The sequence below is a fragment of the Falco rusticolus genome, chromosome 6, assembly GCF_015220075.1.
Source record: "Falco rusticolus isolate bFalRus1 chromosome 6, bFalRus1.pri, whole genome shotgun sequence".
NCBI lineage: Eukaryota > Metazoa > Chordata > Aves > Falconiformes > Falconidae > Falco > Falco rusticolus.
Window position 1 is genome coordinate 52,822,258 of NC_051192.1, and position 26,393 is coordinate 52,848,650.

Genomic DNA, 26,393 nt, shown 5'->3' on the forward strand with positions numbered 1-26,393 from the left:
CATGAAGTTTAACAAAAGTAAATGTGAAGGCCTGAACATGAGACAGAAAATGCCAAGAGCAGTGTAGGCTGAAGTCTGTTTACGTTTCAACAGAGCTACAAAGAACCTGGGGTCCTGGTATACAGCAAGCTAAACTTGAGTCAGCAGTGTATTGTTGCAGCAGTGAAGGCAAACTATGTCCTGGGCTGCATCAGCAAGAACACAGCCAACAGATCAAGGGATGTGATCATCCCACTTTACTTGGCATTCGTTAGGCCACACTTGGAATACTGTGTCCAGTTTTGGTGCCCCCAATTCAAGAGAGAGATTGGAAAAACTGGCAACAGTCCTGTGATGTGAAGGGACATCTCCACCAAGATGTGTGAAGAAAGGTTGAAGGGATTGTGGGTTTTTTTTCAGTTTAGAGAGGAGGTGGTCTCAAGGTGGATCTAATCACAATCTTCTACTACCTAAAAGGGTAGTTATAGAGAAGATGGAGGCATTGTCATCACAAGGATGCTGGTTGATGGGTGGCAATGAGCACAAGTTGCTTAGGGGGAAAATTGCCCAGCTGTAGGGAGCAGAGGGGAAGAATAGTCACTGTGAGACCAAATTAACGTTGTGGTACCTTGTCCAGAGAACTGGTAGAATCTCCCTCACTGGAAATTGCCAAGGTTCTGCTTGACAAGGCTCTGGATAACCCTGGATAAAGTTCTCCTTTCAACAGAAGGTTGGAGCACATGATCTCTAGAGGTCCCTTTCAACTTAGGCTTCTGTGCAATTGTTTCTTCTCTGGAATCCAATGTCTTGGTCAGCTTTGACAAAAAGAACATGTTTATGAAAAGAATGACTGGGTACCTAGAGTTGGAATTACATAGCTTTGATAAGAGAGTGCGCAGGACAGATCTTATCAATGTGTGTAAATACCCAGTTGGAGGAACTTACTTGTTGTGAAAGTGAGTGAACACTGAATCAGGTTGCCCAGAGAGGATGTGGAGTCTCCATCCTTGAAGATTCTCAAAACCTGACTGGACAAGGTCATGAACAACCTTCTCTAACTGACCCTGTTTTGAGCAGGGAAGTTGGACCAGATGAGCTCCAGAGGGCCTTTCACATTTTGGCAATTCTGTGATTCTGCGAAAACAATTTTTTTCAAATCTTAAGAAAAAATACAAGATTGTATTGCTGTCTACATAAATCAGCTTTTAAATCTAGATGAACTGCTATGATAAATGGATGAAAGATAAGGTACATGTAATGCAGGGTTTCAAGTTGTAAAGCTTCTAGTACCTTCAGGTAGATTTATTATTCACTAGACAGAAAACAGAGTTCAGAGATGTGAGCGGTAGAAAAAAGAATAAAAAGGGGCAGAAAACTGTGCTTCCACCTGAACTGAATTCCTGATGTTTTAGTGTTTTGTAGCAGGGGTGTCTTAAATGCTTTCAGTGAAGTTATAGTAGAATACAACTTGATTCTACTCTGCATTCTTTTGTTAGGGTGCCTGGGCATCCTGAATGTCTCTTTCAGAACTGGAAACTTTCTGAAGATTTAACTCCTCCTTGTTGAATTGCTAGTGTTTTAACTGTAACTTTCCTCTTACAAAAGAGAACAAAACCTCTTTGTGAACCTTTTATAGCCTGTCAGAAATTTTTCAGGCTTTTACTGTTAATATTTCTTGAGTTCTAGCTGTACATTTGTATGTGTATGAAGATCATTAAATTTCTGTATTTCTGCCTTTCAGCAGGAGTACTTGTTGTAAAGAGGATTATCTTGTGCTATAGTTGTATGTTTCAAAACTACAGAGCTATCTGTGAGCTGCAGCTTACCTTTACTTTGTTTTTTAAACTTTTAAAATTCCTTCTGAAGAGAATAAGCGTGCTAGTCTGTTACTATACACAGGGGGTTTTTTCACCTTGGTAGCTGTGTGCAGAAAATGTTTTTAGAGAGGCATTCAAATTGCACTTAGATTTGTGATAGCTACAACTGAAGAGATCTTTTTGTATCACCAGTGTTGACATTGATATTTCATTTGTGTATATACCTTATATGTGTGTAGTACACATTGTGTAATTACATTGAGAGTTTATCTAAATACTGCATCTCTATCACATAGTCTTTCTCGGCTATATTAGCAGAGTCAGGCTGTCAAACTGGGAAATGCCAGGCAATGAGTTGCTTAAGTAAACTGAATTTTCTTCCCCTTTGTGGATATATTTTGTAAATCTTTAGTTAGCCTTTCTCTGTGATTCTCTGGTCTCATTTTGTGAACTTTAAGGACAGTAATCATGGAGTGAAGTAACTGCAATGTTTGCTTCAAAACCCAAAAAATCTTCACAGTTTCAGGTTCTTGTTACTGTACAAGTAGTCCACCTATATACTAAGTGTCCTTGTCTTTTCTTTTTGTGTGTGTTCATCACTGCAGTTCAAAGGTGAATAATAAGGCAAATAAGTCTTTCATCCAGCCACTCACTGAATGGGTTGAAGAGCAAAGATTAGAATGTGGCCGTCTTATTTCTTCATCTCTAGTCTCTAGAAAAAATAATGGAGTCATGCTCTCAGAGTTCAAACTTGTAGGGTACGGTTGTTCTGATTGAAATGTGATTCTGTGAAACTAAAGATGATGACTATTTAGTTAAGAATTATGGTTATACATCCTCATTAGGTAACTGACTTCAATTAGCATGAGAAAGCATATAATAAAAAAATAAAAAAAGATTGTTTTTTGTCTTGGATACCCTTCAGGAGTTCTTAAAAATGTGTTAGGTTGGAAATGAGAATAATAATATGGAAGTGATGTTAATGGAATGCAGACACTCACCTGATTGCTAATTTTTAACATGCCTTATAAAATTCATATGTAGCTAGGATGCTGGCTAAAACAACCACACAAGGACAGAGGATGTTTTATTTTATGTAGTTTGTTACAGGCAATTAATCTAGGAGAATACAGAAGTATCTGGAGAATGTGTTACTGTTTGTAATGCAATTTTAAAGCGTAATATTACCTGACACTATTTAATATTTTATGTCCTTGCTAGACATACCCTAACTAGACTTTTAGACTGGTTTAGCTCAGAGAATTTAATCACCACAGAGAGGATTTTTCTATAAAAGCAATAGCACTAAGACAATATATACTTAAAATATATCTAGTAACAAAGCAGGTTGGGTAGCTGCTATCATATCAGAAGCACAGATACATATTTCAAACTACATTTCCAATTTGCAGAGCTTAATTAGACAGTTTTTCTTTCGTGTGTTCTTAGGGAAAGCAGAAAATGGTACATTAGGTGGAGGACGCTCATATTAAGGTAGCTAAAATAATTGACTTTAGTGCATTTTTTCCTAGAGAACTAATTTACAGGTAAAACTAAATCAACATTTTTAAAAGTCTTTCCTCTTCCTACTTCATATTAATTTCTCTTTTAAAACTGATTTCCAAAATTCTCTAAGCAGTCTTGCACTAATTCATATCAGTTCTTATCTCTCACGCTGCTTTCTTTGCTATTGGAGGGAAGACTAAAAATCCTGTCCTTTTGTGCTGAAAGGGATCGCTATCTTTTTGTTCTAAAGAAAAGGAAATAAATCATCAGCTGGAATCTGTCATTGGTTTACCAGCCAGTTGAAGTATTTCTTTGTCTTATTACCATTCCTATAATAACAGATTAATAATTTCTCTGGAGTTGTCACTGTAGTTCTATTTTGGTAACGCTACGTGGGTATTATTCTTCTACGGAAGTAATTAAGTTCTCAGTGAAGACGATGCACTTTTGACAGTGTGGAGGTAGTGAGAAATCAGTTCATCTTACATTTGTGGTGATAAAATCAGAGGAAACGCTGCAGTTTACACACCAGCTGAGTGCTGCTAATAAAGAGAGCATGCTGTCATATTAGAAATATAACTGAACTGGCAGAAATTTGTGTACATATTGTTCTGTTGTGCCTGCTGTACCTTAACTTTCAGCTCCCCGGAACTTTGTCTTGCTGAGCATGTTTTATAAGAAAGCATTATCTTGATGGCATACCTGAGTTCCCTGTTGGTTTAAGTTTTTACAAGTTTAAAAAACAAAAAAAGCTGCCACCAAAACCCAAAGGTATGATTGAATATGCTAAAATATAATTTTGGGGTTTTGACATTAGCCTTCGAAGTTATCTTGTGGACTTTTACTATAGGAGATAGCTGAATAAAGGCCTTCAGCATCCTGTCTCTGCTTAGTGGCGTAACTAATAATTCTCAGAAGAATGAGGCTTATATAATCATATTACATTCCTTTCTTTATCAGAGTTGCTGGGGAGAGTAGAAAGCTACCTATTATGTTACATGTGGTTAAAAATGGCTATTGCCTGCAGATGTTAAGCTTTTACATATTTCCTAAAAATAGGTGCCTAATACAGAGAACAGCTCAGTTAATGCTTTTGCTTAAGGGAGGAATAAAATACTTGCTTAACCTTTTGTAGACAACAGAAAAGTCAATTTTCTGTTAGTTTTTCTCCTCTGTGGGTTCTCTGATAGGTACTGATAAGAAAGAGTGCTGCAATCAGTTTTAAGTGAGGAGATGGTTCTGGGGCTCATGGGATGGCTGCTGTTTCTTAACGTAGCATAGCAACAGCCAGATGAGAGTAGGGTCTAAATTTTACCTCCTTTTCCTCCTTACCAGAAGAAAGGACAAATAACTTGACCAAGTTCTCATCAGTTTTGAGGGCATTAAAGATAGTATGTTGTAACTGAGCTGGTCTTTTAAGTGAAGCTTCATTCGCTTTCTTTCATGTGTCCATGGGTAATTTGTTATTTGAATCCTGTCAGTGACAGATGGCAAACTGATCCTATCAGTCTGCCATACAGTGCAGAAGAGGATGTTCATTAATATCAAAGGCTTCACAAGACTCCACAGTTCAAGTCTGTGTTTTGATCTTTTGTGTTGCAGGCAAATATAGCTTGAATGAATCTAGAGGAAAGGTAAAAAGAGGATTATTTTGGGGAAGGATGTTGGATCAGCATTTGGAACCAGCGTATTGGAGAAATCTGTTATTTTACAGTGGAATTCATATCACCAATGTGGAGTGCTTGTTTCAGTTTTTGTCTTCTTTCTTTAGACCTCAGGATACCCATGGACCAGAACTGATACTACCTGCCAGTATTGAATTCAGGGAAAGCTGTGAGTAAATTGTGAAGTTCTAATACTAACCTGTTGGCTGTAATATTTCAGTCAATTTGAAAACTTAAGTAAACATTGGAGAGAATAATGACTGGACGGATGATAGCTAATGAAGTAAGAATTTATTTTGTTGGTGAGGGTGAACAGACACTTTGAGTATGCATATCTAATTCTAATTGCATTTCAACTCTTTATCTTCAGATACTCAAATTTAACTGTGAAAAAATTGTTAATCCCACCTCCTCAACAGTACGTTGAATTAATTTTCTTCTATACAGTTCTCCATGCCTTGGATAATAGATTGCATCTTGGTCAAAATGCATTTTATATAAAATCTGACTTTAGAATTTAATTTTTTTGTTATTTTGGTCCCCAAGTTTTTAAGGTCTCAGATCTTGTAGAAAAATGTCATACCAGAGATTGATTATCCAGACTTCAAATATTTGAAACTAAGTAGATTTGTGAACAAGCCATAACAGTTTTTTATTAGTATAGAATTCCCTGTAGCAAGGGAGCTTTGTAGGAGTAGAATGGACAAGAGAAATCTTGAATTTTCCTGTTCCCTTGAAGATGCAAATTTTCAGCAAAGAGACAAGAAGTAGTACAGAAATGTTTCCCGATGATCAAATTTTCTAGCTTTATATACAAGTGTGTTGTTAGTGTGCCTAAGTAACTGTAGTACATAATAGACAATTTAGAGTTCAAATTCCTCTCCAAAGTTGCTCTTCCTCCAAAAGGAAATCCTCTGTGACCCAAGTTATGAAATTGTTTTATTTAATTTTCTTTCTGTCTTTGGCTTTATGACATGTTGATTTTTTTTCCTCTTTCTCTACAGCTGAAGATGCCTTCTTATCTGCCATTATAAATTACACAAATAGCTCAACAGTTCATTTTAAGCTGTCACCTACGTATGTTTTGTATATGACATGTCGGTATGTATTGTCAAGCCAGTACAGACCTGACATCACTCCTGCTGAGCGTACTCACAAAGTCATTGCCATAGTCAACAAGATGGTGAACATGATGGAAGGAGTGATACAGGTGAGTTTCTCTGCAAACACATGTTAAGGGAATTAAGTACATGTTGTAGATTATCTAGTGACCTTCTTAGTCTTGGTTTTTTCAGTGTTTAGCCAACTACTGTTATGTGTCAGACCAATGCATGTATTGGTTTGCTTTTGTGTCACTGAGTGATGTCAGTGGTAAGAAACTCTGTCCTGAGCAATGAGGGAAGTTAGGGAGGGGCTGTTGCTTTGAAGATGTCTTTTCTGACAAGAAGTTACTCTTCTGTTCTCTAGAAGGTAAGATCTTTGCAAGCATTTCTGGCTGCGAGCCCTTGTAAAACAAGTTGGATGTGCTTATTAAAGAACATTGTTATGGGTAGCAGTTGTTCGTGCTGATTGATGCCTGAAGTGAACATAATAAAAAGAATGTGACTTCTTAATTTTGATCCTGTTACTTTTACAACTTCTGTAACCAGAAAAATGGTAATAAAACTGGACTTTTTGAGCGAAACTGACACAATTGCTTTATAAAGAGAAATAAAAGTTCTCAAATGTTCCAACATTTTATATGTAATCTGATGCTGTTACATGTGCAAGACTTCTACAGAAGCACAGGAAGAGTTCTGTTTTGTGTAGGAATGCAGAGTAAGATCCAATGGGTTGTCTGAAATTGAACTACAGGTTGAATTATGTAGCTTGTTAAAATGTAACAGTCACTCCCTGAATAAGGAGTGCTAGTTCGGGTATCCTCACTAAGTCAGTTATGGTAACTTCTTTGTCTGCAGGTTTTTCTCAGAGGAAAAATTGGAATTTATTTCTGTACTGATTAAAACAGATATATTTGTTGCAAAAAGTACTGTCATACTTGCTCCATACAGGCTAGTAACCTGCCTGTGCTAAGTACTGCCCAAGCGTAGCGCTTTAGTCCTGCTTTAGGGAATTGATGATGAAAGTGTTGCACAACGGGTTGATTAAGGGAGAAAAGGAAAATAAACAAGTGAGTAGCGTGAAAGCCACAGCAAACAAAAAGCTGTTCAGCTTTTGTTCAGGTTTTGAAGAGATCTAATGGAGTTTTCAGCAGGGAGAATGTTACAAATGGACAGCTCTGTGAATAGTCACAACAGGCTCCCACCTTTCACAAGAAAGAATGGGAGAAAATGCCAGTGTTGAAGATACTTTACAGTAAGAAAACAAAGATGAGTCTTTCATGTACATTCTGAAGCTGATGAAAGGGTAAAAGGTGGTTTGAATCTTAAGTGAAGAACTAGTACATTGAGTCTTGATGCCGTGGTAAATGGATATTTGATAAAACTGAAATGGTATCAAAAGTTAAATATTCAGGTTCTGCTATTAAAAATAAAATCTGGCTGTAGAAGAGGGAACTTGTTATGGTGAGAGGTGAGACTGTAGCAGTAGTGGAGAACATGAAATACAAAGAGCCTGAATGTAAGCAATTTAATCAGGAGAATGGAAAGTAAGCAGTGAAAGGGTAGGCTTCAAATATAATCTGGAAGTTACAGGGCTGAATCAAAGGAAGTCACTTGGTGTGTATAACCAATGTAAACTAGTAACAGTGACCCCAAAAAGACATGGGGTGACAGGGATGTGTACAGTGAGAAGGTAAAGATGAAGTTTTGCAGTCTTTGTGTTGAACTAAAATGGATGGCCATGTAGCTGCTAGAAGATACTAGAAAGGTGGGCTCCAACATCAGTTTGATTTGAAAACAAATAGAAAATAGATTATCCTGTGAAAGCATTCATTTACATCACTGAGGAGGGCTTCCCAAATTAAGTCCAGCCTTGTGGTTGTTGCAAGCAAGTGTATTTTTAATATTCCTGCTTAATAGTATCACAAAACTGTTTAAAACCGAGTATTTGTCTGGGCTGTCCTTTGTGAAAGGCTGTTTCTACAGCCTTGCAACTCTGTAGTTACAACATAATCTCCAACCTGAAATTTAAGGAAAACGTCAAGAAAGAAGTGGTAGCTGCATTTGTGGTTTGTGAAAGACTTATCTAGTTGCAAGAAATAAACTGAAGAGAGTTGGAAGCTGAAGAAAATTGAGAGGAGGTTCTTGCAAATATGCTGAAGAAGGTGTAGGAAAGGGGGAAGATTACATATGTGATGAAAAGTAGAACTTAAGTGAGTTTGAAGGTTAATGGGCTGGAGACAAAGAAATGCATTGATGATAAAGCTTGATCAGGAAAATGTCATTAGCTTGGACCTGTCTGAGTGGAATATGAATAGTAGTACTACCTAGGCTTTGCCAAATTACTTTGTCTAAGCTGTAGAATGAGTGGTTATATTGATGGCTGTCACAGTTAAATTACCATGTAATAAGCTGCTGTATCAGGTGGCTTTTTTTAATGTCTCAAAACATGCCTGCACTGGGAGGGATCTGAGGGGCGTGAAAGAGAAGATAGATGGGAGGGAAGGGGAGAGAGGTACCCAAAAGAGAAGTAGAGGGAAGGTGCACAAATTCTTGTGCTGTAATGTGGGAGTAGCGTAAATTGTGTAAATCCTAATTTTGCCTGTTTAGGAGACTTGATAGCTTTCTGGAGTTACTCCAGAAGTACTTGCTAATAAATTAAATCTGTGGCTTTCTGTAGTCTTTGCATTAGTGTATGCAAATATAGAAGACTTCATATGAGGTAGGGATAAAATTGGAGAGATCTGTGAGAAGGCTTAGTGCTTTCAATAAATCTAAGAATAGAAACTTAATTCTTACAGAAAAACCAATTTTTTGTAAATTTTTTTTTTCTTCAAATCATTCTGTGACATTTCTGATCCTCTGCAGATTTTAGCATTTGTTTGTAGAAGGAGCATCCCCTTTTGGTCTGTGCCCGCACATCTTCAGTCAGTTCAGAGTGCCTTGGTTGGAAAGGGGGAAGAAAAAAGAAAGCAGTGGCAATTAGGTTTTTTGAGCTTGAACTAAAATTGCAATAGTAACAGCAAATGACACCTCAAAATTTTGCATCTAAGCTCACTGTATTGTAAGAGCTCAGTTTTAAATAATGAGACAAACATACTTGGTGGTTTGGTTTTTTTTTTTTGTTTGCTTAACTCAGTGTAGCTTATATGTGCCAGCATTTAAGCTTAGCATGGTATTTCATTTGATTCTTTTCTGTTGTTTAAAACAGTCTTTTTGTTCTTTAATTGAAAAACCATGTATTAAATCTGTCCTAGGTGTTTCGTGTTTTTTTTGTTTGGTTTGTTTGTTTGGGTTTGGTTTTTTTCTGCTGGGGATTTTCTGTCCCCCTCTGTGTGTGTTTGTACATTGTCTTCATTGCAGCAGTGTGGGCTAATAGCTCCCTGGATCTGTTACTTGAACAGCTAGTTACCCCGTTGCCTGCAAAAAATTCTGCGGGGTTTCTGTGGTGCACTGAGCATGGAATAACAAGCTAGTCTGGGATGTCAATTAGTACAGGGCATTCCCTGAATTAATTGTGACGTGGTCACTTCAGTTCTTAGCTGTCGTGCTACTAGTCTAGTTAAAATAATTCAGTTTTTTTAAAAGGGGCTCAGTTGCATCGCAGCTACTGATTAATGCATCTGTGTATTAACTGTGAACATAAGTGTTGTACCTTCATATGTAGTGTTTGATTTCTAAAGCTATCATGATTGTTCACAAGTTTCTTTCTTCTGTTTGATTTCCTTCGTCCGTTTTTCTCCAGGAGGTAGACCAGGTTGATCAGGTAGGATATATTGCTGGGAACTGATCCTAGCTATGTTGGCTTAGCTCAGTTTCTCATGCTGCTTCCATATCAAAATACAATACTCAAACAGCTGGACTTGAACAGTTCATAACACTCATTCAGCAACTGGAACATGCAGTACTAAAATCCTTTTTTGACTTTGCAACTTTTACGGCATTCCATAATTTCTGCTTAACGCACTTCAATGTGGATATGAAATGACCGAAGTTCTTTTTCTTCCCTTTATTTTCTTTTGTTGTTGTTTGTGGTTCCTATTCTTTGGATTTCATCTGAGGTTGCCTGGCCTGGCATTTGTGGTCGGGAGATGGTGAGATAGATCAGTACTTGATACTGAATCACCTGGTATCAAAGCCAGTGAGCACAGTATCAGAGTGGCAGTGGGCAGTAGTGAATATGCACTTAAAAGTGCACAGATTACCAGATACTGCATTTCACTAAGCTCTTAGCACTATATAACTAGATGCTTATGCCATGACTTTATTGATATGGCAATTTAACAGAATTTTGTATGTTCAGTGAACGTGTTAAAATTGAACTTAACAGTTACAGTAATTGCAATGTTACATACAAACATTTTGCAAATATCTGGTATCTGAGATATGTTTGGTGAAATGGGAAAAGGTACTGGTCTATCTTTTGGAGCCTTTTTAAGCTGCCATGCTTTATCAGAAACTCTTTCCCTGTATTATTTCTTGCTTCTTTCTACTTACAGAAACAGAAAAATATTGCTGGAGCCCTTGCCTTTTGGATGGCAAATGCATCTGAGTTACTGAATTTCATAAAGCAAGACAGAGATCTTAGCCGAATTACTGTGGATGCACAAGATGTTTTGGCACACTTGGTTCAAATGGCATTCAAGTAAGGCTATCAAACTTCTGTTTCACTTAACATACTCTGTTTCTGTGGTTTTTAGAATAACTTCACATTTTTGCCAAATTTTAGGTATAGCAATAATGTCTTTTGTGTATTGTTAAATATCTGAGAGGATGACTTACTAGAGAGGTTAGACTCACTTTTTTAGAAACTTGGATTTATGAATATGGATCGCTGGGCTATTCAAGGAGTTTCATCTGTTAGCTGTTCTTGGTGATATTTGGGGCTGCCAATGAAAATTAGAGGGAAATGTTACTTAAGTTTAGTTTGTGTTGATTGCTTTCTCTTAATTTAAGTTTTTTATGGAGATGTGGGGAAATGTTATATTTGCTGTTAATATATAAATACATAGGCTTAAATATTTATGGGTCTGTAATGAACCTTGCTCTCTTTGAGGACTTCTAGTTATCTACTTTGATAATTTGCATAAATAGCAATTTGCATAGTGGTTTTTTGCACAGTTTTTCCATAAAAACATAAAGATAGGGTATTAGCTTGGGATAAAACCAACCTATGCTTGTCAGCTCAGGCAATTACAGTACTGATTAAAAGAAAAATACAATGAAGTGTCCAGTGAGAAGGGAAGTCCTCTGAGGAGAGGGTCCTTGAACAAAGATGACAATATTGAGTGAGCAGAGCACTAATCATCAAGAAGGGCTAAATTTTCGTTCGTATTTAGATGGATTTTTTCCCCACTAAGTCACTATTGAACAAGTATTTCTCAGCAAACTTGTGTCTCTGGAACTAACATGTAGAGAAGTCCCAGTTCACCTTATGTGACCTATACCCAGCCTTCCCCCACATGTAGGATGTCTGTTTTAAATACAGTCTTTTCATACTTCTGTAACAGCACAGAACGTAATCTTTCATTTTTCTGTAGCATGACAGGATTGGGAGACCTAACCATGGTTTAGCTGTTTAGCTTTAAGGGGGACTGTATTGCTCTAAAGAGCATCATGTGGTACGTGAAACCTTATCATTGCTTTCTGAACTTTTGGAAGTTATCAGACATGCACCAAACCACTTTGTATGTACTCCTGCAGATTTTTAGTTTCTTTTTTCCTGTTGGTGAATTACGGGCAAATAGGGTATAGTAAGTAGCTATTTTGACCAGGTCTCTCAATTTTTATACCACCTCTGAATTACTGAAGCTATGCCTTTTTGATGCAGGTCAGTGTTTTGGATTAGGGTCTTGAAAACACTTCTCTACTTCCATTTGCTAGATAGTCATTAAAGACAGAATATGGCTGTGGCTAGAAGGGAATGGCACTGGGTTTTTTTCCCTGTATGTGATGAGCAGACTGGATACAAGAGGGTATTTCTGAATTTTAGCTGCGTGAATTCTCCCCTAAGTGCACTGTAGGGTGACAGATTGCAAATGGATGTATTAAACTTTTGGAGAACTGTGGAATATGTATTCAGAAGGCAAATAAAAAAGCACAAAACAGAAGCCTGAAAATAAATCTGTGAAAATATTACTTGATTGTAACAACTGGTATATACCAGCATTGGTTGAAATCATGGTGGCTTTTGTTTGTAGCAATTGAGGGTATTTCATTAAAAACGTCACCAGTGAAAGAGAAAGGGGAGTTGTAGAAAGCCATGAAATATTATCCTTTATATATGTGATTACAATTTGATTACTTTTTAGTTTCAGTTCTTAAGAGAAAATGTATAAATGAATAATGAAAAAGTGTTAAAGAAAATGTTTTATTACTAGAAGAGAAATAATACTAAGCCAAGCTTTTAATTTCACTGCTGTTAAAGGTAAGAGAAATACAAGAATCAAAAAGTTGTTTACGCAAAACACTAAAGCCACTTCAGGTTCTTGTGCATTGGCTCAGAACAGGGAAACTTTTGGTTTTTTAGTATACTGTTGGTACACTTTAAAACAGGGAAAACTGTATTTCATTTTGGAAAAATAGTTTTTGCAATCTTACAGAACCAGAGTTTGGCCTGACGGCAGCTCTTTATGTAGCATAAGCATATGACCTTCACTTACAAGTATGGTAGCGATACTGCATTTAAGTGGCTGTTTGTTCCCTGACAACCTAATTCTTTTTCCAACATCTCGGACAGGTGTGGCAGAACTGATCTCTCTGGCCATTTAAAAAGTATTTAGTTCCCTATAGTCACGTACATAACACTGTAATTTCAGGAATCTTGTAGTTTGTAATCTGTTGTCTTTAGAAGCATTCATAATGAACACATACAGGGTTTTACAATTTTTTTGTTGTTGATGTTCTCTCTCCCCTCCTCCCCCCCCCCCCCCCCCCCCCCCCCCCCCCCAACTCTCCAGGTACCTGGTTCATTGTCTGCAATCAGAGCTTAATAACTACATGCCGGCATTCCTTGATGATCCAGAGGAAAATAATCCTCAGAGGCCTAAAATAGGTTAGACTGCTTGATCTTTTCTTGTGTCTTCTAAACCATGCAATTAGTAATAAGTAGAATTTTTCTTAACAGTGATACGACTTTTGCAAGTTGCCCTAATCCCTGAGAATTGTTAGGATCGTTTTGTACACATGATAAGAAAGGACAGTAGTGACATTCAAATGATCTGTATTGGATTTAAAAATCATATAATAACTTAGTTTGGAGGGGACCCTCTGGATGTTATCTAATCCAGTGTCTTACTCAAGGCAGGTGCAACTGAACCAGGTGGTTCAGAGTATTTTCGAGTTGAATTAATGATCTCCAGTGACAGATGGAGATGCCACAACACCTGAGAGTAACCTGTTCCAACACTGACTACCCTCATGGTGAAAATACTTTTTCTGTATCTAATTGGAATTTCCCATACTGCAATTTTTGTGTTGTTTTGTCTGTTGTTCTGTGTTATCGCTGTGCACCTTTGAGAGGGAAACCCTCTCAAAACTCTTTGAGATGGGAACTGTCCCATTAAGTAGATGAAGACAGCAATAAGCTGTGCCATTAGCCTTCCCTTTCCCCAGGATGAACCAAATCCACTTCTCTGTTCGTCTTTTATACCCTTTTTCTCCAGCCCCCTAATCATCCTGGTGTCTCTCTACTGAATTATCTTGGTTAAATCAGTATCCTCCTTGTGCTGGGGAGTCTAAGACTGGATGTTGTGCTCCAGATGCAGTCTCACAAATGCTGAATGCATAGGAAGGATTGCTTCCCTCCCTTGCGCTAGCTGCACTGCTGCTAACTTAACAGCTTAGTATGCCTCTAGCTACCTTTCAGTGAAGGACGTGCTGCTTAATCATATTCAACTTGATCTTTACCAGGATCTCTACATCATTTTTGGCAGGGCTGCTTTCTAGCCAGATGGCACCTAGCCTATACTGTTGCATAGGCTTATTGCTTCCCAGATGCAGGACTTGGCACTTGCCTTTGAACTTCGTAAAGTCCCTGTCAGCCCGTTTCTCCAGCCTACTGAGGCCCTTCTGGAAAATACCGCTGCCCTTCAGAGTATCAGTATTTCCTCTGCTTGGTATCATCTGTGAATTTGCTGAGAACACGCTCCATCCAGTCGCTCAGATCATTAATAAAATCATTAAACAGTATCAGCTCCAGCCTCAGTCCGTGAGGGAAGCCACTGACTGCCAGCTGGGCTTTGTATCCACAAGTCCACCAAGTGCAGTAGTCCAGCCAGTTCTCTGCCTACATTATCATCTGCTTATCCAGTCCTTATCTCAGCACTTTCACTATAAAGATGCCCTGGAAGAATCTGATGAAGTACCTCCCAGGTACTAAAGATAAACTGGCTGGCTGTGTAGATTCCTGCCAAGGATCCCTGCCATGATACTTTAAATATGGAATCATAGAATGATTTAGGTTGGAAACTTCAAGATCATCAAGTCCAATCATTAACCCAGGACTGCCAAGTCCGCCACTAAACTATGTCCCAAAATGCCACATCTAAATGTTTTCTAAACGTCTCCAGGGAAGGTGATTCCACCACATCCCTGGGCAGCCTGTTCCAATGCTTGACCACCCTTTCAGTGGAGAAATTTTTCCTAATATGCAATCTAAACCTCCCCTGGTGCATCTTGAGGCCATTTCCTCTCGACACCTGCCTTGTTACATGCTCCTTTCAGGTAGCTGTAGGGAGCAATAAGGTCTTCCTTCAACCTTTTCTCTGGACTAAAAACCCCAGTTCCCTGAGCTGCTGCTCACAAGACCTGTGCTCCAGACCCCTCACCAGTTTTGTTGCCCATCTCTGGACATACTCCAGCACCTCAGTGTCTGCCTTGTAGTGAGGGGCCCAAACCTGAACGTGGTATTTGGGGTCCAGCTTCACCAGTGCCACAGCAATGCCAGCCTTCCTGGGCTGTTCTGCCCATGAGAGCGCTCTGGTCTTGTGTGCTGTCCCGCTGTGGCTGTAATCCCAGCTCAGGGACTGTGCTCAGCCTTCTCATGCCTCTTGTTGTTTTCCGTGCTGAACACATTCACGCACAGGCCCCTGAGACAGGAACCCCCTTTGTGCTTTTCATGGGGAAAGTGTGAGAGCCTCCTATGTTATGTAGCTTGATGATGAAAGAAAATGGAAAAATATTCAAGTTTGAAGGGATTAACCAGGGATAAAAGGTTAGGAAGAGTTAAGAAAATAGTGACGTTCTGAATAATTGGAGTAAAGATGATCTGCAGAGCTATTAAATATGGTCATTCTGTTCAGCTACAAAGAGTATTTATACAGAATTCATATATGCTTCCTGCCCTTTTGGTTATTAAGCCTTCTGTGCTTGCTTTTTTCCTGTGTTGAACATTGAATGAAGAATATAAAGATGTACTGTTATGTTTTCAGTGCCCTGCACTTTGAGAAGGTACTTTCTGGGACACGAGCCCTGAAAAAGTGGCAAACTGATATTAGAATAAAGGCAGATGATGTTCATTATTTTAGTTATTTTTGAGCTGTTTTATAGACTTATTTTTTCAGGCACAATCCTGTGTTTCAATTCTAAAGATGTTAATTTGGTGGTGTCTTCAACAGAGAATTCAGATATAAGTATTGTCTTAAAAGAAGACTTGGAGATAAGTGTTATACTTGCATTAATACCTTCCGCCAGGAAGCATATAAGATGTTTGCTCTTGGTGAACCTTGCAGGAAGTCCTGATTGCTTATTACATAGTATTGCAGTGAACTAGTGGGCAAAAGGAAATTTGAATAATGTTTTTAAATGCTGATGTGTAAACAGAAGATGTTGTGCAGTTCTTTAAGTCATCATGCAATGCAAATAGTTTCTGCTGAAATTTTTGAGTATAACTTGATATTTAACTGCAGTGAACTATGGAATAATTGCAATATGCATTTGAAAAAGTAGACTATAAACCTTGTAACTTCTTATTAAAAAAAAACAGAAAAATGAGTCTACTCAAGTGATGAGGATGTGATTTAATGTGAGATATAACCAGTGATTTATTTGCATACCAGATGTTTCCCCAAAATAATTTATTTTGATTTCAGGAGTTAAAAAGCATATTTCGGCTCTCAGTTTAACGTTGCTCAATCTTGAAAACCATATAGCAGTAAATTTATTTCTGGAAGTCTGTATAACGTAAATACCTGTAGATTCCACCTAGCATTCACCAACCTGACTTGAGTGCCTCTCTATTATTTTTTATGGCCTAAACCAGTTGTATGTTGCAGTATGTGAATGTGATTTTGTTTCATCTCCGTAGATGATGTGCTGCATACATTGACTGGAGCTATGTCCCTGCTGCGACGATGTAGAGTGAATGCTGCTCTGACTATACAGCTCTTCTCCCAGCTGTTTCATTTTATCAACATGTGGCTCTTCAACAGATTAGTGACGGCCCCAGATTCAGGGTTATGTTCACATTACTGGGGAGCTATTGTTCGTCAACAGTTGGGCCACATTGAAGCCTGGGCAGAAAAACAGGGTTTAGAATTGGCTGCTGATTGCCACCTGAGCAGAATAGTGCAGGTGAGTGTGTGTATTTCTGATTAACACTTCTCATGTAATTGTATATTCAAAGAGAATATTTGTATATTCTGTGGAACAGTGTGAGGACAAGTGTAGTTTGTGTGACTCAATCCTGCAACACTGAGGTAGCATGCAAAGACATGAAGGATGTTTTCAACATCATTAATATTGAAGTTGCAAGTGAATTAATAATTGTGATTTTAGCCAGTGTGTTTGACCTGTGTTTATAAGACTGAGCTATAACTACGCTGAACAGAGGCGAGTAGCTGAAAAATTGATATGCTTAATTTATGATAGATGTACTATTAATTTAGTCTTATACGTACAGGGGATATAGTTAGTGGTTGTTTTGGGGATATTTATGTTGCTTCTGTTACAAATCTGGCTTCCTGCTTTGTCATCTTCTATCTCTTACCTAAGAAAGACTTGGAAACAAGGCTTAAGGTTTCATTCTGGTTTGGATTTGTCTCCTATGACTTTTTTTTTCCTCCTCCAGGCAACCACATTGCTTACCATGGACAAATACTCACATGCAGATGTTCCAAATATTAACAGTACTTGCTTTAAGCTGAATTCTCTGCAGCTACAAGCTTTGCTGCAGAATTATCACTGTGCTCCAGATGAACCACTCATCCCAACAGTAAGTTTCTTCTATCATCTACTGTACTGTTTTAACATACCTGAGAAATATAGACTCAAAATAAAAACACTGGCTGGAAATAGCAATCTTACTGTTTGGAATTGTTATGAGAAGAGTCGGTGTGGGCAATCCGCTCTTTATACACTAAGAAGTATTGGTGCTATCACCCTGCTTCTGGCCACCAACTTTGGGTGTACTTCACTGCAACTTGAGCAGGGTATTACCAAAAATCTCTGTTACACTGAGCTGGAAAGTAAGGTAACGCTGCATGTAGAGCATACTCAAGAAGGGTGTCACTGCACCTTTACACCAGTTGTGGATGAAATCCAGTAAGGTAGTAGAGGAGGGGTGCGCAGAGCACTCCCAGAAGCTGGTTCTATGTATAGCCAGAGGGAATAAAGATTGATAAATCATAGAAATCAAATGAAAGCAGCAGGAACACTTAAGCTTTTTTACATGTGGGGTGGAAAAATGAATGAATATTGGATTCTTTTATACAAGCAATGGACAGATTGTCCTTTGGATAGATTGATACGTAGAATATACAATGTTGTTTTTGGAACTGGTTTCTATCTTGATATTTGTGACATAACTGACTATTCTGAGTTTTATCCATGGGAAAAATCATCTTGGCAAAAGTTGAAAGAGGTTTTGTGTTCCTTGCAGAATTGTAAGAAACACTTAAGGAAAACCCTGATAGTTGACTGATCTCAAAAAAATCTTAAAAGGTGAAGGTAATCTAATACCTACATAACTGAATACATTGTCTACAAAGTCTATTTTTTAATAACTTTGGATACATCTGTTTATTAAATCAAAGGTACTGACACAATAATTTTAAATGTGTTTAGGAGGACTTGTAGCTTAGATATATTTTTATATATTGGCTACCAAACCAAAAAGTCTTGCTGAAGAACATAGCTTATATTCCCTGTTTGTACATGTAGGTAGAATTCCACAGCTGTATTATTATTATTATTATTATTGTTATCATTGCCATTATTATTATTATTATTACTTCTACTATTATTTAGAGATCTCCAAAGAAATACAGTGCTAGATTTGACAGGCTGCCTTTGTGTCAGAGGGAGGGTTGCAGTAAGACTAGTTTGTCCTGTTGTGGTGCAGTGGTATTTGGGACGACTTTGCTTCTTGCTATGAGAAGGACTTGTACATGCAAACCCTGACTTAATTGCTGCCAAATCTGAAAAATGTAAAGGTTTGGAATTTGTTCAAAGGAATACAAGTGTATTTGCTTTTACATATTTTAGTGTCATTGTAATTCTTTTAAAAATTAGCACTTTTTGTGGTAAAAAGGCCCTTCTTGAAGAGCACTTCTAAAGGTGGACTGGATTTATCTGACTTTCCGCTGGGAGTTTACTGAAACTGAACATTCAGATGAGAACACTTACATGGTTTTGTCTCAGCTGTGTTCTGCATTGTGCTCCACTAATAAAATTGTTGCATCAGGCTTATAGACTCTGAGTTGCATATTAGTGTAGCTGAGGTGAGATTAAGACAGAACTGTTAAGCTGGTCTTGGGAGCCAAGCAAAAGCTGTAGAAAGAGGCTGGAAATCACATCTGAATCTTTGGTAAAGCAAATACTTGTAGTAAATGGATCTATATGTAATATTCATAGCAACATCAGGTAGATGGATTATAGTAATTCTGTCTTGATGCCAGCAAAATCACACATCTCTGGGGTGAGTGCACTTCCAGAAAGAATGGTGGTTAACTAGAGGTGCAGATACTTTTAAGTATCGCTCATTCAAACGTAGTGATGAGGTAAACCTAAGGCGATTTCTTGGTTCCTAAGGCGGAGCATGCAACTTGGAAGAGACTGAGTGCTCAGAGAATTATTACTTACAAGCAACTTTTAAAAAAGATGTAACTTTTTTTATTTTCATTATTTCACTTAACTGAATGCTTTCATGCTAAAACTTAGGCAGCCTAAGGCATATAAGGTAACAAAAATGGAGGAACTGCTTGAGGAGAGAGAAGAGCCTTTGCACTGGGCATTCTTGAGTCATTTGCCATAAATAGAAGAGTGTAGAAACAGAAAGTGCTGCTTGGACCTTTAGTTTTTACAGAGTTGTTAGGAATTTGATTTTTGTGAACTTTTGAATTGATTTTCCTCAGTACATACAATCCAGTAACAGATAACCTACTGAAATCTTAAGAGATCCCTCTCAATGTGGAAGGAAGGCTACTATATGCTGCATGCACCCACAGTAGCTACATTGTGAAAAGTACACTGGTTTTACAACTTTTTGTGATACTAAGCAGAAGAGTTGTGCACCAAATGTAAAAATTCAGCATTCCTTTCTGCACCTTGAGTAATCCTGCTCTCATGTTCTGTGCTTCTACAATGTTACTTAAAAACCAGATATCTATCTTAAGGGATGCTTCACATCCTGAGCTCCCAGGAAATGTAGAATTAAATTGGTTCTATAAAATTTCCCAGGCTAGGGAAATGTATATGCCGTTGGTCCTTCGTGGGTATATGTGTCCTGATGGAGCTGAAAATTCTGGTTTACACAAGTTACCTGTTTCCTTTCTATATATTTAATCTTACAGAAGCACATGTACACTTAACAAAGTGTCAAAATTTTAAAGCTGCCTGTAATTCCACCTCTGCACATGCATGTTCTCTGCTATATATTTTTAAATACAGCTCTCTTATCAAGTAAAAACATGCACCACAAGTTCTGAAAATATTGAAGTAAACATTAATGCTTCTGTTACATTCCCTAACTATGTAATCTATGGGATTTAATCAAATTAAACAGTGCAGTGTACTGACTACATAGTGGAGCCAAAGAAGTTTTATATCTAATAGATTCCCAAATTCCGTTTCCTTGCAGTCTTAGTATTTTCTTAATGTTAGGGTTTTTTCCTTAATGAAAATTACGCCTTTATAGTAACAATATCTTTTTCTGCCTGCTGTAGGAATTGATAGAGAATGTAGTAACTGTTGCAGAAAATACCGCTGATGAACTTGCTCGCAGTGATGGCCGAGAAGTCCAACTGGAAGAGGATCCTGACTTGCAGCTACCTTTTCTTTTACCAGAAGATGGCTATTCCTGTGATGTTGTCAGAAATGTTCCAAGTGGTTTACAAGAATTTTTAGATCCACTCTGCCAGAGAGGTTTGTTCTAGTTCTTCTGTTGTTTTACAATGATCATCTTTTTTTGGTGTAGTGAATACAGAATACAAAATATATTTTAGTTAAATGTAAACAACTTTCTTTTTCTTTATGTATGTTTCAGTCTTCTTAGACTGTTCTTCAAGTGTTTACTTTTGCAACCCATAAAAGTATGCAGGATTTGTCAATCATTACCCTCTCTCCCTGTCCATTTAATTCACTTTCAAGGTTCTAAATGAACAGTGCTGAGTTACTGGTGCCTGCTGAAACTTTGTTTTGCCTTTCCTCCAGACCTTTTTTGGATTATGGTGCTAAAGCAACAAAAATTTAAATAAATGCAAATTTTCTAATACTTCAACCATTTCGCAGTCAACTTACTTTTAAGGCTAATGTGAATTAAATAGTGAAATCACTTTTTTTACTCATCAGCTTCTCCCATAAACATTAAAAATCCATGAGCTTAAAATAGTTCTTTTCATGTTCATCAATTAAAACTGTATGGTTTGGGCATTTCATAGTCCAACAAAATTTGAAATGACAAGTGGAGAGCTCTTGTGGTTGGAGAAAAGTGACCTAAACCAGAGAACATAAAGCAGGGGGTCTGTCAGAGCATTTATGGTGAATGAACAAGTTATGATTCTTATCTTCTGCTACTCAATTTTATTAGAAGCTTTTTTGGGTTTTGTTTCTTTATAAGTTAGTGCTTAAAAAGCAGTTGCTTAAAAATTTCCACAGGAATATTGTGGTAAGCAGAAAAGCAAAGGAAGCTATCAACAAAGCAGACTTGCTGTATCCTACAGTGAAGTTCTGTCATTGTTGTTTTCAACTTAGTTTATAGAAAAGCCATATTATTGCATTTAAAAAACAAAAACAAAAACAAAAAAAACCCCAAAAAAACCAAACCTAGGAAACTGTTTTGAAAGTACAGTGAGTTAGAGTGGATGTAGTCTTTGAGACTAAAAGGAGACTCCAGGCGAAGCCCCATCTCTGCAAAGTTAATGCTGTGGCTGATTAGCTAGACTCTCCGCAAAGCAGAAGATTTCTGTGGTGCTGTCTTATTCAGAGTTCTGGTGGCTTGTGTTCTAAAAGATGACTTGGTGTTTCGTGTCTCTTGAGTCTGGTTGGTACAAGCAATATTTTGCAGCCCAAGAGTTTTCTGTGAGCTTGTAGTGTGTTTAAGTCTGTTTCGCAGCAGCAGGAGCTACAAAACCGTAGGATTTTGTAGATACTATAAAATAGCAGTGAAGCGCATAATGGCATCTAAGATGCAAGATTCCACATACTAATGAAATACCAAATAGCAGTATTTATCTTTTTATTTCCTTGTGGCATGCTATTTTATTTTAATTAACGTCTTGAGAAAATACCATTACTATGTTGATGTTACTTTCTCTTTTAGGTTTTTGTAGATTAACCCCTCATTCACGGTCACCAGGCACGTGGACAATATACTTTGAAGGTGCAGACTATGAAAGTCACCTGTCACATGAGAATGCTGAGCTAGTAAGTATTGATTCAGTGACCAAGGGTCAAAACTGCTATCTCAGCAAGCCATCGTTTTTTATGTGATGAGTTTTAATCCTTATTAGGAAGAACAGGTTTAGTCATTAAAAATGAAGTTCATCAGTGGTTTGGTGAATTTAGAGAACTATTTCTGTAAGTCTTTTTTTTTCTAGGCTGTGGCATGATAGAATTCTCAGGTAAGCAAGCTTTGTCTGTTATGTTCTTCCACCCTGAGGGTAAACAGTGAAGAAATTCCTTTTAAACATGGGCAAAAATATATATGGACATGTATCTGTAAATGATTTGTAATGTGAATGGAGCTGCAGGGTGCTTTTATTTATAAACCAGCAGTTACCAACTAAATGTTTAGTATTTAGTTGTAATCTGGTACTTTTTTTTCCCTGCTAGGTGTTTAGGAAAAAATACTTAGTTTTCCTTTGCATTATACTTACTAACAAAGCATTTCACTTCAGTGTGAGGGTGGGGTTTTTACTGTTGTAGGTTTCCTTAAGGGTTTTTTTGGTGTTGAGTGGGTCTTTTTGTTGGTTTTTTGGTGTTTTGCTTGGGGTTTTTTTTGAATATGTAATAACCAAGAATGTCAAAGTTTACAGAACAACTTGGTTTTGGAAAGATGGTAGCTTTATGTGAAATAACTTTTAGAGCAACTGAACAGAAATAGCTTCATATTTATAATTATTATTTCAATGAAATCAGGAAGATCAGCATGAAACTAGAATGATGTTCCCAAGGCCTGCTATGAAAAATACTTGTCACTCACTATCCAGAGGGACTTTAAAGCTTCATTTACTCTGTTCAGAACCCAACATTTGTTATATGACATTACACGGTCTTGCTGCAAGTGGCCTGAAGAACATGTTTATTTGCAGAAGAGAGCATCTCCTAAATCTGTATGACTGGTACAGCAGAGCTCAGTCTTGAATTGATCAGCCAGGATCTGCAGGCTGGTTATCTTGGTAAACGGGCATTTGACTACGGAAAATATAACAGACGTTCTTGAGACATGTTCTTCTTCCTCCCTTTTGTTGCTTTAAAGAAAGGCATGTTTTAGAGCTAGTGGAAGCAAAAAGCATCTGAAGTTATACTAGGTACTTCCTATTCCTCATACTATGTATGAAAAAACTAAAAATAGAGTTCTTCCTTTAAAAGGCTTGATAAAGAAATGGAGGGTGAGTGGATGCTACTATTTCATTCTTCCATGGAAATGGACACCATGTAAAACTGTTCAAATAATCTGATCTAATCATTCTTTTGTTTGGTGCTTGTATGGTAGTTGAATGTGCTGAGCCTGAGAGTTCTAAAAGACTTTAGGTGTCTGAGCAGTGCTGTAAATGCCACTTCACAAATCACCTCTTGGTGCAACATGTCTACATAATTTAAATACAAGGTAAATGTTCCAGTTTAGAGCTGTGATGTTTTTTGGTTTGTTTTTTTTTTTTTTTTCCCCCTCCCCAAGTCAAAACTATTCTCCCAATTCAGTTCCGCTGCTGTTGGTAGCCTGGGGAATTGCCCAGGCTGGGCAGTCCTCAGATTTTTCTGAAGAATTTGTTTTATTCTTAGACCAAGAGAGAAATTCAGTATAGACTAATGGCAAAGTTATGTCCCCAGTGGCTTACGTTTTCCAGTATGTGTTTTTTGTTGAATTAGTTTAATAATGTTTCTATTTAAATCAATGGTAAAAATGTTAAATAGAGTAGGAACAGATTCTGTTCTTCCGCCATCCTTGGCACAGGAGTGCTAGAATATTCCTAGCTTTAAAACTAATTGCTTTTCTAATACTTGAACTTAATAACAAAGTTTTAATATTTTAAAAATGAATTTCCTTTTATCATTTTAATTTTTCGTGGGTCTTGTGGAACTTGTGGTTATGTTTTAATATGAATACAAGCTAAGGTACTTTAACTTGCATGCTTTAGCTAATGAAGACTGGCAACTTTTTGAGCAGATGGAACTGGCAATGTTGAAAGATAGAAACACATTATTGAACACATGAGGTTCTGTATTTGAGTTACAGAGTTTTCAGATGTGAAATTTTTTGGAACTTCCTTTCAAGGCTTTAACACTACCTTTTGAAATTAATTGGCCCTTTAATATCTCACATAATTATCTTCTAGATGCAGCACTAAAAACAGGAACTCTGTAGATCACCCTCACCTTTCTGATAGCAGCCTACTGAGTCTGAACTTCAGATTTCATTAAAAGTTACTACAGTTTCAAAGACCTGTTACATTTCAAATTGTGAATCATTAATAATCTCTTTACTGAATTGGAGAAGGAGAAACAATTGGTAGACTTCAAAGCTTTGGCAGTACTTGTAACACGGGTGTAGTACTTGATAATGTGAATCCATATTAATCAAATGTTAGAGATTCTACATTCTAAAATGGAGTACCAGACATATTATTTAGGATGAGATCTTCTGCTGCATTAACAACTTAATTTTCATTGTAGATGAACTATTTTGCACAGTGATTTTCCTAGCCTGGCAGTGAATGTGAACTCTTGTCTTTTTTTCTTCCTTCCCCTTCCCTGTTTGATAGGCTCAGCCTTTGAGGAAAGAACCTGAGATTATCACTGTAACACTGAAAAAACAAAATGGAATGGGCCTGAGCATTGTTGCTGCCAAGGTACGGAAGTCAATTTGTTTAAGTGTTATTGAAAAAAGCTTTTTTTTTTAAATCAGTCTACTGTGGAAGAGGTTAATGGCAGAATCTGTTTCCCTTAAGTTTGTTGCGCACATCATGTTGATCATACTTCTTTTCTGGCTGGGGAATGTGTGTGAATGTTGTGAACAATACAAGAGGAAACATAATACAGATGTAGTTACTATGGCATTTAAGTTTAAACCTCTACTGTAGGTTTATTCGAATAATTTTTCAGAACCAAGAATTGGCCATATTATCTAATGGAATTAATAAACAGGCTTATCTAGCACTTCTGCTGAAAAGTAGCAGAAGTACCTAGGAAAGAAAAGCAAGAAATACAAACAATAAAAATGTGTGGGGTTTTTATTTGATGAGTAAATAAGTCAGCTATATATGTTGAAAGTTTGTATACTTTCTGGTGTGAGGACATCTTATCTTTTGCACAGTGTACAGATCCTGCGTGTGTGACTTCAGTTTTGCTTCTTTATAGTAGAGAGCTACAGCGTGTTAAGTAGCATGGTGAAGGAGGGTGTAACTCTTGCCCCAACTTGCCAAAATTGTGGGTGTTTGCTACTCTTAGTAGCACTAGATAGTAATGTATAGAATGCACATACAACTCCAGCCACCAGATGGAAGACTCCACTAGTTGGTTGGTTTTGCATTATTAACTGGGTCACATAGCACACATAGTCTTTGAGTTTTAAGCTTGTTATAAATTATGCAGTGGTAATACCCAAAAACCCTTGTTGTAATTATGTGGTGTACAACAGATAGAACAAGTCTTTCCTAATGTCTTTTTCAGTGTCTAGTACCTGAAACTTCAGCGTACTGTAGTCCTCCTTGGCACTTAATGCATGGGCTGAAAACGTTGTTTCACTGCTTTTAAGTTACCTCACATAAATAATTGCTTCTAAACAGAGCTTTTTTTTTTTTTCCCTACCAACTTTGCTCATTTCATAGTCCATTCTTAAAACTGTAATCTTGCATGGTACCAGCTTTTAAGATTTATTTCTGACATCTGTAAAGGAATACCAGGTGTCAGGTGTATGTTGCTGACACTCTGAAGTTACTGAGGAAACAATTCAGGATCTGAAAAATGTAACTCAATATTTTGCTCTCTGTTTTGGTGGAGTAGGCTAATAATTTGAGAAGCAAATACTAGATTTTGACCAGATAAAATATTTGTCAGATTTCTGACTGCCATCTGCATTTCTGTTGAATATTTCAAAATGTGAAGTGATTTTTTTTTTCCTACTTTAAACTGTGAAATCTGATTTCTCATGTAGAGAGAAGCAGAATATAATGAGGAGGAAGTTTCCCTTTTCACTGGAGGTGGCTGGCTTCTATACATTGTTTTAACAACTGACACTCTTAACTTCTGTTAGCAGTATGTAACAGTGCTACTGGTCAGTGTATAAGCTTGGTTTGAAAGTTTTTTTACAAGTTACTTAACCAAATTCATGATTTCTTTAGCACAATCAGCAATGAAAGTGGCAGTCTTCATTTTGGCACAGTTGCAGAAACAGTCACAGGTTCAGGCATTTCATCTTGCTGCTGTGTGCCTACCACAACATTGGAATTCTGGTTTTAAAATAGTTCTGTCTTAAATCTCGATCTGAAATAAGCAAGAGGCAGATATTTATTTTAGTGTCAGTGTATGTAGAATAGAAATTTTTGCTTAATTTGAAGTCAGCAGAATGTTCATTGGATAGAAATAATCATCTTGCATTGGAAGTGTTTAAATGTAGTAGTTAAACGGGATTATTTCCAAGAGGTTATTTCAAGGGATTCAAAGTTGCTTAT

At 37.3% G+C, this 26,393-nt stretch overlaps 1 protein-coding gene across 22 annotated transcripts in view; it reads left to right on the top strand.

The window, feature by feature from the left end:
* AFDN (afadin, adherens junction formation factor) overlaps positions 1-26,393 on the top strand; it is a 131,620-nt gene that overhangs the window by 62,859 nt on the left and 42,368 nt on the right. For 14 of the 22 annotated variants that reach the window (XR_005104787.1, XM_037391072.1, XM_037391082.1 and 11 more), the window contains 10 exons: positions 5,074-5,135; positions 5,971-6,176; positions 9,812-9,832; positions 10,566-10,711; positions 13,026-13,120; positions 16,373-16,638; positions 17,135-17,278; positions 20,229-20,427; positions 21,824-21,927; positions 24,486-24,572. Coding sequence is in view for 21 of the 22 variants with exons in the window: in XM_037391072.1 (XP_037246969.1) it covers positions 5,074-5,135; positions 5,971-6,176; positions 9,812-9,832; positions 10,566-10,711; positions 13,026-13,120; positions 16,373-16,638; positions 17,135-17,278; positions 20,229-20,427; positions 21,824-21,927; positions 24,486-24,572 (1,330 nt within the window). In the remaining variant the exon portion in view is untranslated. The remainder of the gene's footprint in view (positions 1-5,073; positions 5,136-5,970; positions 6,177-9,811; positions 9,833-10,565; positions 10,712-13,025; positions 13,121-16,372; positions 16,639-17,134; positions 17,279-20,228; positions 20,428-21,823; positions 21,928-24,485; positions 24,573-26,393) is intronic. The other 8 variants (XM_037391074.1, XM_037391093.1, XM_037391086.1 and 5 more) reach the window with 1 other exon arrangement.